The sequence below is a fragment of the Plutella xylostella genome, chromosome 16 (assembly GCF_932276165.1).
Source record: "Plutella xylostella chromosome 16, ilPluXylo3.1, whole genome shotgun sequence".
In the NCBI taxonomy this organism is placed as follows: domain Eukaryota; kingdom Metazoa; phylum Arthropoda; class Insecta; order Lepidoptera; family Plutellidae; genus Plutella; species Plutella xylostella.
This window is the reverse complement of record NC_063996.1, coordinates 804,527-820,599: the sequence shown is the minus strand read 5'-3', so window position 1 is coordinate 820,599 and position 16,073 is coordinate 804,527. Positions and strand designations below refer to the sequence as shown.

Below are 16,073 nucleotides of genomic sequence, written 5' to 3'. Positions count from 1 at the left end.
ATCATCGAATTGTTTTAGAGATTAATAGCATCAAACACGGGTGTTTATAATTACAATACTGTATTCTATTTAACATTCACGAATTGATAAACCTGATTATTTTGCTATAATTGGATTACCTATAGCTTACCACTTAAAATACTATAGGTACATATGTCCTATAAATGGGATACCACATTTAAAAATTACTTCGTTTGGTAAATAACTATAATAAATGTAGATCGAATCGACCGTACTGGCTCGCACGCCTTAATAAATATAAGTTGAATGGCATACCAAGAGTGTCTTACTGCATTGCAATAAGGAATATATTCCAACAAACACGCTCTTGATATGGCATCGACAGATGATCCTAGTTGTTAGAATAAATGTTATAAATATTAGATAGGCTATTTTCATTTTGCTATGAGTGAATTAAATACGCGAGTCGTTGTAAAGGGTGTTGCAAAAAGGGTATACTAAGCCGAGCCTTTTTTTTCGTGAATTTTGAAATTCTGATTTCAGTTTCGGGCTTAGATATAACGTGCAGCACATGTAGGTTTCTGATTAGTATACCCTTTTTGCAACACCTGTATATTGGTGGAGTGTACGTTTGGCTTTTATGGTGGAACTGCGGTCAGTTTTGTTAGTTCAATTCTTAGCTAGCTAGTGCGCGAAAGCAATAAGTTCTGTTTAGTTTTCCTTTCATTAAAAAAAATCTTAATATTGTACAGACACAAGAAAGAGAATATTCCATTGAGCTGGTGACTTGTTTTTGATAAATCTCTGGAATACAATAGCAGTAAAAGCAGGTGACGGTGCATTGATTTATCTTACCGTCGTCAAAATATAATATAAGCCCGTTTTGGCATCGATTAAAAGTATAGAATGTGACATAGTTTTAAATCAAACTGATCTTAATTTTATTGAATAGAGTATACCTATGTCTTTATTGGTTACCAAAAGAACAGAACAAAATATACTTACTACGAGATGAGGGAACTCGGGCCATAAAAAACTTTTTTCTTTCAGCGTTTTTATGTATTCGTCAAAGGATTACCAAATTGGATGTACCAAAGTAAATACAATAATGAAGCAGTTGTCAAAACGGGTCACATACATTTCGACGATTTTAAATGTTTGTTCGAATATTGTCAAAATTCACAAAGCCGCAATAGTGTGTGAGCAGGGATGTGGTATTGTCCAAAGATGTTATTGCTTACAAAAGCTTAAATATTAATATGTTGTAGGATAAGTCGAAAAGTTGTTTTTAGCACTTGGTTTGAAATGGCATTTTTTTATGTACCTACTTTTGTAGTACTCCTGTATTTTCGAAAGAAAGTGTTTTCTTATTTTTTTTTAGTTCTTTAAGTGTAAAACGCAACGCAAAACCATATTATGTGTATAATCATCACAAAATAAAGTTATTTGTTTCTTCCCCTGTGTAACTTTTCAGATCCTATGAACAAAATTTCGTCTGATCTCTATCCTATTTGCATTTTTCTTTTCCATTATAACTAAATGATACGGTGTTATTTTATTTAAATCTAAGTAATTATTTTTGTAATTTTCTAGTGTTGTTAATTAACTAAATATGGGGAATTGCTAAATCTGTTTTTTCTAATAAATTGGGTGTGAATTTGCCAAGGGAATTTTGTACTAATAAACTATAGAAGAAGCAAATCCCTTACGATTGATATTTTTATCAGTAGGCATATGGAATGTGTATTATTACAATTAACAAGGCAAGTAAATGTTGTGTACAGTGAAGTGTTGTGTATGTAAGAGCGAGACCTCTGTAATAAAAATATCTACTATTTAATGTGAAACATTGTTTTGCAGAGCATTCTCTTTTGTATGCGATAAAAACGATGAAGGATGATAATTGTAAAATAAAACATAAAATTTAAAATACGTTTTTTATTTTTTCTTTGTCGTAAGTCTAGAAATTACAATAGGTAGGTATCTCTAAATTATTATAATAATTAACATTTACAGTTCTATACACAGTTCAGTTTCATGTATAAAGGCAATCGTAGCTACCCGTAGCTACGTCATCAACGGAACACAATTCATGTTACTTTCTCTATATCATTGTCATCATCAGTAGATTAATTAACAATCAATCAAATTATTAAATCAGCCGCAGTGCGTAAAGTGCGTACCCAAGTAACAACCACGTCAAACCACACAATGTTCTCCAACACAGAAACTCACCAGTCTATCACTAAAATAGTCTATAGTTCACTCTGACGTCACTAGACGTCTGGCTATAGAGTTCACTCACTCTGCCAGTTTAGTCACTACAGTCGTTTTGCTAGAGTATGTTGAGCGTGATGCGGCGGTCGTGGATGGTGTCGAGGTGGTGCGTCTTGCAGGCTCGCTGCGCGTCGAAGGGCGTGCGGAACGACACCCGCGCGTCGCCCGTGGGCTGCCCGCGCTCGTTGAACCGCCTGATGACGTCGTCCTGCGTCAGGTCGAACTCGCCGAAGAATTGCAGGATTTCATCTACGCTGGCGCGGAACGGAACGTTTTCCATTGTGACCACGCAGCCCGGGGCGCCGAACTCTTCTAGAGTGGGGTCCGGAGAGTCCATGTGATCGTTCATGTTCTGCCCAGAGTCAAAGTCTCGAGGCCCGTCGAAGTCGCGCGGCCCGTCGAAGTCCCGACCGGAGTCGAAACCGCCGCGGCCGCGAGAGAAGCCTCGCCCGCGTCCGCGGGAGTCGAACGAGCCGCGCCCTCCGCGACCGCCCATGTTGCCTCCACCCATACCTCCCATGTTGCCCATACCTCCGCCTCCCATATTGCCCATACCTCCTCCCATATTGCCCATACCTCCTCCCATATTGCCCATACCTCCTCCCATATTGCCCATGCCTCCGCCGCCCATATTGTTCATGCCGCCGCTGCGGTCGAAGTTCCCCCGGCCGCGGCTGTTGAACCGGCCGCGCTCGAAGCCGCCGCCGCGCCCGCTGGAGCCGTTGCCGTTGAACTCCTGCCGGTCGAAGCCGCCGCGGCCGCGGAAGCTGTTCCCGCCGCGCTGGCTGAAGGGCTGGCGAGGACCGTCGAAGAACGGCATCTGCAGGGGCCCGTCGCCGAGCAGCGCGGGCCCGGCGGGGGCGGCGGCGGCGGCGGGGGGCGCGGGGGCCAGCGCCGCCTGCAGCACGGAGCGCGGCACGGGGTCCACGCTCACGCGGCGCCCCGCCAGCAGCGCCGCGTGCTTGCCGGCCGCGCGCCGCGCCTCCGCCTCGCTGCGGAACTCGCAGAAGCAGTCGCCCGAGGGCTCCCCGCCCGGCTCCAGCATGAGGTGGATGCGCGCGGGCACGGCGCCCGTGTCCGCCAGGAACTCCACGATGGTGCGGTCCGTGGCGTCGCGCGGCAGCCCCTTCACCAGCACGCAGTCCAGCGCGTCGTCGTCGGGCTCGGGCCACGCGGCGCGCGGGGGGAAGCCGCCGAACTGCGCCGGCTGGAACGCGGGGGTGAAGGCGGCGTGCGGGGGGAAGGCGCCCGGCGCGGGGAAGAAGGCGGGCGGCTGCGGCTGCGGCGCGGCGGGCGCGGGGCGCTGGCGCGGGTCGCGGGGCGGCGCGGGGGCGGGCGCGGGCGGCGGGGAGGCGGGCGCGCCGGCGGCGGCGGCGGCGGCGCACTTCTCCATCTCGTACTCGTGGTCGCTGACGGGCGCCACGGTGGGCACGCGGCGCCCGAAGGCGAGGCGCTCGCGGCGCTCCCAGGCCAGGCGCGCGTCCTCCGCCTTCACGAACTGCACGAAGGCGAACTTGCTGCGCGTGGCGCGGTCGTCCAGCAGCATGATACTCAGCAGCGAGAAGTCGGAGAACGCCTTGATGATGTCGTGCTCCTTCACGAAGTTGGGCAGGTCGGTGAGCTTGAGCACGGTGTGGGCGGGCGCGGGCTCGGGGGCGGGCGCGGTCGCGGGGGCGGGCGGCGCGGGCTCCTCCTCGCGGTAGGGCAGGAAGGAGTCCACGGCGGCGTCGTACTCGTCGTCGGACAGGTGCTCCACGATCACGTCCTGCCCCTTGAGCTGGTTGTTCCTGCGCTGCAGCGCCAGGTTCTTGGAGCGCGCCTCGCAGAAGCGCACGTAGATGTTGCCGGTGCGGTGGCCGAGGCGGTCGTTGATCATCTTGATGCCGTGCATGTCGATCATGAAGGGGAAGAAGCGGCGCACGTCGCCGTAGCTGGTGTGCGTGGGCGCGGCGCGCACGGCGACGCAGCAGCCGCGCTCCCCGCCGCCGCCCCGCGCGCCCCCGCGGCCCCCGCGCGCCGCGCCGCGCCCGCCGCCGTTGAACCGCCCGCCGCCGCCGTTCTGCTCGGGCGGCTGGAAGTTGTTCTGGCGCTTCTTGCCGGCGTCGGCGCGCAGGTCGGGCGCGGGCGGCGCGGCGGGCGTGCTGGACACGGAGCGCTTGGCGTCGGTCATGGGCGAGCGGTCGCGGCGGCGCGGCGAGCGGGAGCGGTGGCGCGAGTCCCGCTTGCGCTCCCCGCGGCGCTCGCGGCTGCGGCTGCGGCTGCGGTCGCGGCGCCGCCGGTCGCGGGACCTGTCCCTTCTGTCGCGCTTCTTGTCCTTCCTGTCTCGAGACCGCGAGCGCGAGCGGGACGGCGAGTCGGACTTATTACGTCTATTCCTCTCCTTGTTCTTCTTATTCTCAGCGCGATCATCCTCATCCTTCTCCGGCTCGTTGGGAGTAATTATCAGGGGTGGACTAAGCGACAGCGGCGCGGGGGGCTCTATCACCGCGGGCTGGGGTATCTCTAGCGGGTTGCCTAGCCCAGGGATCCCCAGGCTTGCCACAGTGACATTCCCTAAAGCCGCAGCAAAGGGGTTGACTACCGGGGTGGGCGCGGGCGCGGGGGCAGGGGCGGTGAGGCTCATGATGGGCACGGTCTGGCGCGCCGTCTCGATGACCTTGTGCATCTCGGAGCGCGAGCTCAGTAGCAGCCGCACCTGGACCTCCTTCACCTTGCCTCCGTCCAGCATCATGGCCTGGCGCGCGTCCTCGTCCGTACTGCAACAACGGAAGTAGACGTTAGGACACGACTCGTTGGATACAAATATTATGCAGGTAGACTAGGTAGGTTATATAGTAATCTATAGGTAGTTACTGAAAAAGAGAACATTGAGTAAAATATATTGCGTTGGATGGAACTGAATAAAGAACTTATTGTATGGATGGAGTACCTACATGCAATATAAGTATGCATGTAGGTATCATGGGAAAACCCATATAGGTTAGATACAATCTAAATCTATCCTGGTGTATAGGTAGGTACCTACAGTAGGTATACTCGTGGTACGTGTTTGTAAAATGGTAATTCCAGTATTTACCACGCACTCTACAATAGAATCCGCCAGGACTCACCAACCAAAAATGCCAGCTTGTATCAACCAATAGATTTAAGATAGTTTAAATAAAGGCCCTTATTGCAACCTAACGTTACATGCTTACGGCTTTATTTCGTATTTCTATGGGTACAAATACAGGATGTTGCAAAAAGGGTATACTAAGCCGAGACCTACGTGTGGAGCATATATTGATGAATTTTGACATTCGGATTTAATTTCCGGGCTTAAATATAACATGCTGCACACGTAAGTTTCAGCTTAGTAGGTATACTTACTCTTTTTGCAACACTCTCACACCTGCCAGCAATCTCCCTTTAACCTGTATATGCCAGCAATCTCTCTTCAACTTCTAGATTCTAGAGACCATTGTATTGGCCAGTCATATCCACGTTATCTCATCTCAGGCATATAGGTACTTATGTCGAATGGCCTCAAAGTATTGTTAGAACTCGACTTTTTAAGATAGAAATGAAGTGCTATATCTGTGAGGGGCAGTATAACGATATGTAACATTGGATAACATCAACATGATCGTTATGATAAACAAAAAAGGTTTTCTGTCAAAATAATGAACAGTTCGCGTTTGTGAAAGACCTACACCCTAACCTTTGAGTAAGGGCGTTAACGAGCTTTTGTTTCTATGATGCCTACCTAACCAACTTACTCAAGATTTTTCCCTAACTCTGAATAGCGTATTCAGGTTTTTTAAAGCCATATACAGGGTGTTGCAGAAATACTAAGTACTTATCTACAATTACAAGCATAAGTCATAATCAAGAGTGTAGGTATAGGTATATCAGCTGTGAATATAGTGATAGATTAAATTTGCCGCTAAAATGAGCAAATGCTTTGAATGTAAGCAACTGATTAGTGTAACCGATAAGCTATCGTGCGCACAATGCACACAAACTTATCATTATGAATGCGTCGGAATGATTAAGAGCAACTATAATAAGTTGTCAGCTAGGAACAAAGCGTCCTGGAAATGCCCCGATTGCAAAGTTCCGTTACCAAAGACCGATGATACGCCTGTAAAAGAGACAAATGTGGATACTACCGTGTCACCTTCTTATCATAGCTCTACGGAACTAAATAATTCGCTGCAAGAGTTCGAAAATCGTCTGATGAATAGATTAGATGGCATGCTACAAAAGTCACAGCTAGGTATTAAAATGGAAATTGAGAGTTTACGTAAAGAAATGCACATTTTGCCTGATTTAAAACAGGCCGTTGATTTTATGTCTGAAAAATATGACATTATGTATGAGGAGCTGACGTCATTACGCTCTTTATCCAGCTCTTTGCAAGCAGAAAACAGTAGAATACTAAATGATGTAAAGGAATTGAAATTGAAGGTACAACAAATGGAACAGTACTCGCGAGATTGCAATATTGAAATACAGTGTTTACCTGAGCACAAACAGGAAAATCTAGTAAACACGGTCCAGCAGCTAGCGAAAATTGTCTCGTGCCCTTTAGAAGAAAAAGATATCCAGCAATGCACAAGAGTAGCAAAGAAAGACAACCAATCATCTAGGCCAAGAGCTACAATACTCAAGCTGTCTACTCCTCGACTCCGGGACTGTCTACTGGCTGCGGTATTGACATTTAACAAGAATAAACCCAAAGAGGAGAAGCTCAACACAGCCCACCTTGGTATAGGAGGAGATAAATCACCTGTGTACGTCTCTGAACACCTCTCGCCCTACAACAGATCCCTACATGCGGAAGCTAGGAAGATAAAAAGAGATAAGGGATATAAATACCTATGGATCCGAAATGGTCGTGTGTTGATAAGGAAAGATGACTCATCTCCCAGTACATGGATTAAGGATAGCGATACTCTTTCAGGACTGTAATATTGTTTTCAGTAATATTGTAATAAACGTGTTCTTTTTTCATTGTAGCTAATATTCAAGGAAATTAAAATATACTATCAAAATTGTAGAAGTATACGAGGTAAACTGAATAATTTGTACTTACAGAGTTTGTTATGCGACTATGATCTAGTTGTACTAACGGAAACTTGGTTAAATAATGGTATTATGAGTAGCGAAGTTTTGGACGATCGTTTTGTAATTTACCGCAGGGATCGTTGTTTCAATAGTACAAGTAAAGTAGACGGGGGTGGTGTGTTGATTGGAGTCCGTAAACATCTTGAATCGTATAGACGGTTAAGTTTAGAAAGCTTAGGTGAGGATCTTTGGGTGACTATTCCGTATCGATGTAATAATGTACAAAATAATTTAAATATTTGCGCTGTATACATTCCTTCGCCTTGCAGCCCGCTTAAGCTAGACAATCAATTAAACGGACTGACAAACGCACTTAACACTATTATATGTGATGATAAACAAGATACATTAATAGTAGGCGATTTTAATCTTGGTGATATAGTATGGACACATTCGAATAGGGGTGGTAGGCTGAAGCCTTCTGAGCTCTCCCCTCAAAATAACTATTATCGACTGTTATACGACTTCATAGCTTTACATGGCATTCATCAATATAATTTAGTCTACAATAGAGATAAAAAAATACTAGACTTAGTATTAAGCTCAATTGATAACACCAAAGTTACCGAGGCCGAACCGCTCTCTAAAGTAGATACCTATCACCCTCCGTTGCTTATTGAACTAGAAATTGGAACATTGTCCTATTTAAAAAAACTCGACGTGCCTCGTTATGACTTTAGGAAGGCTAACTACACTCTTCTCAATATAGATCTGAATGCTGTGAATTGGAAAAACGCAATTGGACATGATGAAGATGTCAATGTAATGCTGGATAAGTTTTATGCTATTTTAAATAATTTGATAGATAAACATGTTCCGAGGAAAAAAAAACTTAATCATAAATATCCGGTGTGGTACAACTGCAACTTAAAAAAACTTATAAAAGAAAAATATAAACTACATGCTAGATACAAAAAACATAAAAATCCATTAGATTATTTATATTATAGTGAACTTCGTATTTTATGTCATAAAAATATAAAAATATGCTACAATATATATCTTAAATCCATTGAAGACAGTATATGCTCCCATAATATTAAGGCTTTCTGGTCTTTTCTTAAAAACAAACGAAAAACTATTGAAGCTATCCCAAGTACAATGTATCTAAATAAAGACAAACTTTCGTCCCCTCAAGCTATTTGTAACGGTTTCGCCGAGTATTTTGCTTCAGTCTATGCGGATGATGACAACGGCAACTTCGACCCAATTCCTCCGACTTATTTAGCGTGTGATTATTTGTCAACCATAGAAATAACTCCTCAAAATATTGAACGGGCTATTTTCAAGCTGGATATTAATCAGGGTCCTGGACCAGACGGTCTACCAGCTATTTTTATTAAAAAAACTGTAAAAGCACTTGTGCTGCCCCTTTATATGATCTTTGTAAAATCTATCGATACTGCCATCTTCCCCGATAAATGGAAACTAGCGAATGTGATACCAATTCCAAAAGGTGGCAACGCTACCGATATTGAGGACTATAGGCCGATATCACTGCTTAGTATTATGGAAAGAGTATTTGAAGCAGTCGTAAGTCCCACTTTTACACAAATGCTTGACCCTATAATAAATATTAATCAGCATGGCTTCCTCAAAAATAAGTCAACAAATACAAACTTAGCATGTTATATATCAGACCTCCAGGAATACATAGATCAGGGATTGCAAGTTGACGCCATTTACACTGATATAAGTAAAGCCTTCGATCGGGTAAACCATAAAATCCTGCTTAACAAACTCAGCTGTATCGGAGTCCATGGCAAACTATTGAAATGGTTTAATTCATACCTCACAAATAGAAGTCAAAAAGTTGTAGTTGCTGGATATGAGTCCTCTCCATTTGCGGCTCCGTCTGGCGTTCCACAGGGTTCAAATCTCGGTCCAAAGCTATTTTTGGTCTTTATAAATGATCTTGCTGACATTATTCAAAGCTCCCACTATTCATTTTTTGCAGATGACCTTAAATTATATAGGCCCATTAGAAGCTCCAGTGATGTAATACTTTTGCAGAAGGATCTTTCACAGGTTTTACAATGGAGTATCGTGAACAAATTACCTCTGAACACAAAAAAATGTAAATATATATCCTTTACAAAAAAAAAAACACCAATTTTAGCTTCTTATGGACTAGACGGGAAAACACTCGATAAAGTTACAGAAATAAAAGACCTGGGGGTTACTATTGATGATCGCTTAACCTTCAATGTCCATACAAATAATATAGTTAAAAAAAGCCTCGCTATGTTAGGTTTCATATGGCGAAATTGCCGTGAGTTCAGAAATGAAAATACTATTAAAATAGCTTATTGTGCATTGGTCCGTAGTTCTCTAGAATACTGTTCTACCATTTGGAACCCTCACTATAATTGCCATATAGAAAGAATCGAACGAGTACAAAGACGTTTTCTGTACTATCTGAGTGGACATCAAGGCAAACGTCGTAGTCTGGCGCATTACTATGAACGATTACGTTATTTTAATTTACTTTCGCTAGAAGATAGACGTCGAAACGCTGATCAGATATTCCTCTACAAAATTTTCAACAACAAAGTTATGTGTCCTCTTCTGCTATCTAAACTTAACATAGTTGTTCCGCGTCGTGGTGCTCGCATTGCAAACTATCGTCCATTTTATATTCGTGCTGCAAAAACTAATGTTGGAAAATTCTCAATTTTAAACAGAATATGTAGACAGCATAACGAACTTTTTGTAAAAGACCCGCAAAAATTTGATCTGTTTTCATGTCGTTTAGAAAAATTCAAAAAAAATCTTTTATTAAGTACTTAATTCATAAAAAATTCATGTAAAATTTGTTTTTGTAAAATGTTTAGTTTTAACTTGTATAAGTTTAAGATATTAAGTTATATGCCGACTATGGACAACATTTCAAAAAACTAAAGCTTCTATAAATCGAAAACCATTTCGAGATTTAGCTCTCAAAACCACAAAAAAAATGTTTTTGTATTTTTTGGATATATCATTTTCGAGAAAATCATAAAATAGTAAAAAAGTGCTGATGACGTCATGCATCAGGTGCGATGCATTTTGATGATCAAAGCCTATAGATTTAAAAACAAAGTAACTGTCACTTTCATTTTTGATTGACGTTGACGTTTTATCGTGACGTTGTTGTTTATTTGGGTCATTTTCATTAATTCTTTTCTGACACTTTCTGACTATTTTTGTAATTTATCATAAAAAATGGTTAGTACTTATTAAGAGATGACCTCTATTTAATATGTCCCAGAGCGTGCCACCACCTACATAGCTGAAAAATGCTTCTGCTTATTTTTTTACATGATAAGTACCTACTTTGTATCATCAGAAATATCAATGTCATTTGAAAATGACCCATTTGTTGGTTGGCATGTAAACAAAGTTTAAATGTCACTTGTCAGTGTCATTTATGTTTTTTTTCGAGACTAAGGCAATAGACAAAAATAAAAATTGAGCCTAATATGTGATTTCACTTCCGGTTTTAAAATAATTAACTTTAAAGTTAAAAATAACATGCAAAAATTCATGTATATACAAAATAAAAAAATACGGGTCCTCTCATTTTTTATAACCTTTCCGAATAGCTAATAAAAATATAGGGTAAAGAAAATGAAATGTTGTCCATTAGTGCATAAGTTTTGCTCGATTGTGTTGTAAATGTTGTGTTTTTCTGTAATTGGATGCCCACTGTGGCATGTATTGTGATGTTTTCTTTTTATAAATGTAAAGTGTGTGTCTGTTGAAAAACCTAATCAATAAATAAATAAATAAATAAGTGTATTTAGATACTTAGGTAAAAGCCAGTAAAAGCACATAAGGGCTCTCAACCATAGTTACGATACGACGCAGACGACAGGTCTCAATCGACCCTCTCCTGAACATCCCGATAGCGCAGAGGTTTGCTTTCCTGACTTATGAAAGTTTTCACATAGTTACATAATGCACGCATGATGGCAAATTGGGAATTAATTCGGTAAGTACAACTTAACTAGGTATACCTACTTACTCATCAGAGGGCCTCGCGAATTAAGTACCTATATAAGTAGTACGAAGCAGACGAGTCGCCACCTAGCGGCACAACGCTGCACCAACCAATATTCGCATTTCGTTTTCATTGCTCGAGTGGACACACGCCTACTAGACCCACCCAACGGTTAAGCTTAGGCTGTGATTCCAGCAGTCAAACAGTTTTCAAGTGATAGAGTTAGCAGCGCATCGGTTTAGTGCGTATGCTGAGTGTTAACAGTTTTCTAGTTTTGCGCTCATTCTACGCAATATTCACAGTGACACGGGCCTAGCCTAGTAACTAGTGGTGGCGATTTTCCTCAATCCCGCGCCATACAAATCTGCGGTACCAATTGGTTTAGAAAACCTACGAGTACAGTAGGCCCTCAGTGTTCAATAGCTTTTTGTTATGCGACGGGACCATGATAATATCGCCGTGTGGAGACACCTTTATAATATAAGTAGAAATACACGCCGATATAGTACCTATTGTCGCAATTTCCTCGCCTGTGGAGACGGCCCCTTAGGTTGCATTGACTTCAGCGGTAACATATTATTATCATCTCCTCCATTACTGAAAATTTTAAGACAAAGGTCCTCAACTAGTGCGTTCACCGTTCAGCTAATGATGACGTATGATGCAGGCACTTGGACTTGGACACTGATGAATCTGACGGTTGGAGTGATCGAAGGTTGGAGTGGACAACCGGTTTAAAGACTTTAAAGTTAGGCGCTCAGCGAGCTATGGTAGAATGCTCGGGGTTCCTCAGGTTATTCGTCACAGAACTAAGGCACTGTAATAGCTCTTAAATCCTGTCCACAAATCAAAATCCTTGCAAGCTGAAGTGGCAGTGGGCCGGTCATGTCTGCCGAAGAACCGTACTTATACGGAATTATATTTCAAGTTATTTTTGCGGCTAGAAAACCTACACAACAAAAGCTAGCTTTTAATGTAACCAAGCCAATTTTTAGGGTTACCAAGTCTACTAGGAACCCTTAGGTATGTCTGTCCATAGTTTCGTCATGTCTGTCCGTCTGTCTGTCTCTTATTAATAAGAGATAACATCATAACATAAGTTAGTCGAGTTGTATTTTTTTTTTATACAACTCGACCAACTTATGTTATGACGTGCAGTTGCCCTAACAATGGTCATCTTATGGCTACAGAACCCTTTTATGTGCGTGTCCGACACGCTCTTAGCCGGTTTTACTCTACCTCTCGGTCTCGCTTCATACATTTTATGTGTCGTGGTCGCGGTCTCCTGTCTCTGTCGCGGGCGCGAACCGCCGCTGCCTTTATAGTTTCGTTAATTAATATAATATTTTTTTACAAAATCAAGCGCACATTCGTAGCACTCAGGTTTGAAAAGGCTAGGCTAGAAGATTAAATAAACGTAAATTTTCCTGCCAAGTGGGAATTAAAAACGTGTTACATAGTTAGGTACCTACTCTGCGCAAAATGAAAACAAGTATATGTATAAGCTGCCCCTCCCTAGCTGAAATCCTGGGTACGCCCTTGCATACACGTGCGATGTAGTGCAAGTTATGGCGACCATGTGTGTGTAAATTGGGTGCGGAGTGCGGACCACATGAGTTTGCAGTGCAGCAGACGACGCGATGTGTCGAAAACGCCATTACTGTGTCATAGACGGTTGTCACTTAGCCACCATTACGAATATCATAGAAACCAGTAGTTTAGTAGTTACTGATATTGAGGGTCATAACGACAAAGGATAGAATATAGGACGATAAACTGAACTCTGCAGATTAATGTAAGGTGAGAGGGAGTTAAGAAGAGATAAAATTTGGTACCCAGTCAAATTCTCAATTTTGAAATAACTCACGTTGATTTCAGCTTCGGCAGGCAAGACAGACACTATCTTAAATTGTTTACAGGAGGCCTAGCACGGGGCGCAAGATGCGCACGTCAAGATGATAAAAAAATTCCGTCGCATTAGCTCTCGAAGCCGCGTGATGTGAGTGAGCGCGACACACAACATATCTTTTGTCACGGGTTGCGCCCCGTGCTAGGCCTTCAGTCTTCATCACTTATGTAACCCTATACCATATACCTTGTAAACCATAGAAATAAATAACTAATGTTTAAGTATAACTTAACTATACAAGCCGTCACAAGTGTTTGAGTGAATGAAACTAGCAATATTGTGAGTTTGTCAAGGTAAAGGCGTGTAGAGTCCGACAACGCTAGCTTTGAAACGGGTACAATAACCAAGTTTTTTTAACTGGTAGCCCTAACTTAGGTAATAACACATAAGTGTAAGAAATTAAATACAAAGAATAATGGTTGCCCAAATCAACCCAGCTTTTCTGCATGTGTCTCTTCACGTGTTGGCGCTAACTCCGCATATATCTCTAATGTCTCTAGGGTAGACTTTATCTCCTGCTTCCCAACTTGAGTGCTTTTCATGCAATGCTTAAATAAAACGGGATCCGTGGTTGTCGGTGATGCAATGCAGTTGTGCAAGAATTTGTCTACCTCGGGCAGCGACTACCTTTATTTGACTAGGCAGAAACTAGTTTGACAAGGAGTCTAACTTTACAAGGCGCATCCAACTGCATGATGGTTAACATTTTCTCCCCGGCATTCATCTCATTCAATGTCTGTACCTACTCTTCAAATGATTCCGGATAGTGCTGCAATGTGGGCATTGACGTTTGGTTTGGACACAAAGCTCTGTGGGTTTGGTCCAAAGTATGGCGCCTTTACTCAGGCCATTGATGTGTAGTCCTTGTGTACCTATCTTGGTATTAATGTTCGCATGAGAGAACGACGATATGGGTGCTTAACATTATTTTATTTACAGTAGGTAGTATACTAGAGTTTTTTTAGCATTGCATAGTCTTTGAAACATTTTCGGTGGAAATTCCTGGATAAAAAGTATCCTATGTAACTTCGGGATAACGGAAGCTTTCTATCGGTGAAAGAATTCAGAAGAGTTCATTTTATTAGTAGGTACCTACTTAGTAGAATCATGTTTCTGTGAGTAAAAATAGTTTTGATCTAATCTAAGGTATTTGAACAAATTAATAAAATAATTACCTATAACACTCTTGTAATGCGCTACATGTTGCCGAACTAGTGGTTTAGACGATTAAATACTTTTTTATGCATGAAAATCTTATTAAAACGAAAAAAGTTTTTTAAATAACACTCTATTGAGACCTTATATTTCGGGAACGGCTTCGATTTAAAAAAATATTAATCCCTTATTTTGAGTACATTCATCAATTAATTTTAATAGATTTGGTTAGTGGTCATTCTCCTTTACTTTTCAAACAAGAAGCGGCCTCCTACCTACCTATGTCATGGGTCATGGACATGCGCAATCTCGCAAGGCTATTCACGGGCGCACCAGTCCGCGAATTTGTCGCTGGCGACAAGTCCGCGGACAAATCAGCATGTGAATAGGTAGGTGGGTGCGGCTCGCGGTACGGCGCGGCGCTCGCCGTCTGGATTCGCGAGCGCCACGAGAGAAATAGGTTATGTGCCTTGTGCAATCTCAATAAAGTTGACAATCGACTGGAGTGCAACTCGGGGTTCGTGTAATGTGTGGGTGATGACGGATTTGTCCACGGAATGGTACGGCTCGGGGCTCGGGTGTGGTGCGTGAAGTGAATGGGGTGCTTTAGGCTCCCATTCACGGGCGCACCAATCCGCGGATTTGTCGCTGGCGTTGGTGAGTGCGGCTTGCCGCTCGGCGCGGCGCTCGCCGACTGGGTACGCGGAGCGCCGCGTGACAAATAAGTGATGTGCCTTGTGCAAGGCTCAAAATAAAGTTCACAATCGACTAAACTGCAACTCGGGGCTCGTGTAGTGTGTGGACGATGACGGATTTGTCCACGGAATGGTTCGGCTCGCGGTGGGTTTGTATTTTTCCCCTTTATTATAAGATTTTTTTTCAGGCAACGACAAGAACAACCGATTGTTTAGGCGGTGTAGGTAAGTTTACACCAGTGTAATTAGTTACCAGCGTATTGAGAGCGTGAGGCCCGGCAAAGAAGATCTTAATACTTGCCATTCAATATACACCATCGCTAATTGTGAGGAACGGTCCACGAATCAGGATCCTCCAAGACAAGGACCAGCAGTTTGTACCTAGTGAAGTGTAAGACTTTTTTCTACTTTGTTCTATGCGTGAAAAGTTCATAACTAATGGACAAGACGTATTTTCACAACAAAGAAACGCATGTAAGTTTCCCCCCTAACGGTAAGGGCCCAGGACTGAGAGCACAGATAAAGGCCGCACTACTACTCCTCACAAAATCCTCAAACCTCCCAGAAGTGTGATTGCAATAAGATCGTAACAGTTCAATAATAAAATTAAAAAAAGCATTTGTCGGGACAAAGGTGGAAAGAAGCCCTGAAGTTCTCTACATATTTGGCCAACAACACTTACCACATCAGGACATCTGTGATGGAAATGCTCAGAAACATAAGATTGCAGAGTCAAGACAGAAAATATATATAAGTACCTAAAAATCTAACTGCACTTAATAAACATACCTACCTACTATCTAAGGGTGTCTTGCACAACAAAGTTAAACAAAATTAAATGTATGACCTCTTGCTCTGACAGTATAATGTAGACAAACTATTTAATTTTATTTTTGGAGAGAGAGAGAGAGTTGTGCAAGACGCCCTAAGTACCTATATAGTTACCTAACATTTTTTTTAAAGTTGGAAAATGGAAATGGGAACG

General features: G+C 43.1%; 1 protein-coding gene across 1 annotated transcript in view; it reads right to left on the bottom strand.

Moving 5' to 3' along the window:
* Positions 1-1,013: 1,013 nt before the first annotated feature.
* Positions 1,014-16,073, bottom strand: part of LOC119693859 (RNA-binding protein 12) — a 28,406-nt gene continuing 13,346 nt past the window's right edge. The window contains exon 3 of the mRNA XM_038118694.2: positions 1,014-4,994. Within this exon, the coding sequence (XP_037974622.2) occupies positions 2,297-4,994 (2,698 nt within the window). The 3' untranslated portion in view covers positions 1,014-2,296. The remainder of the gene's footprint in view (positions 4,995-16,073) is intronic.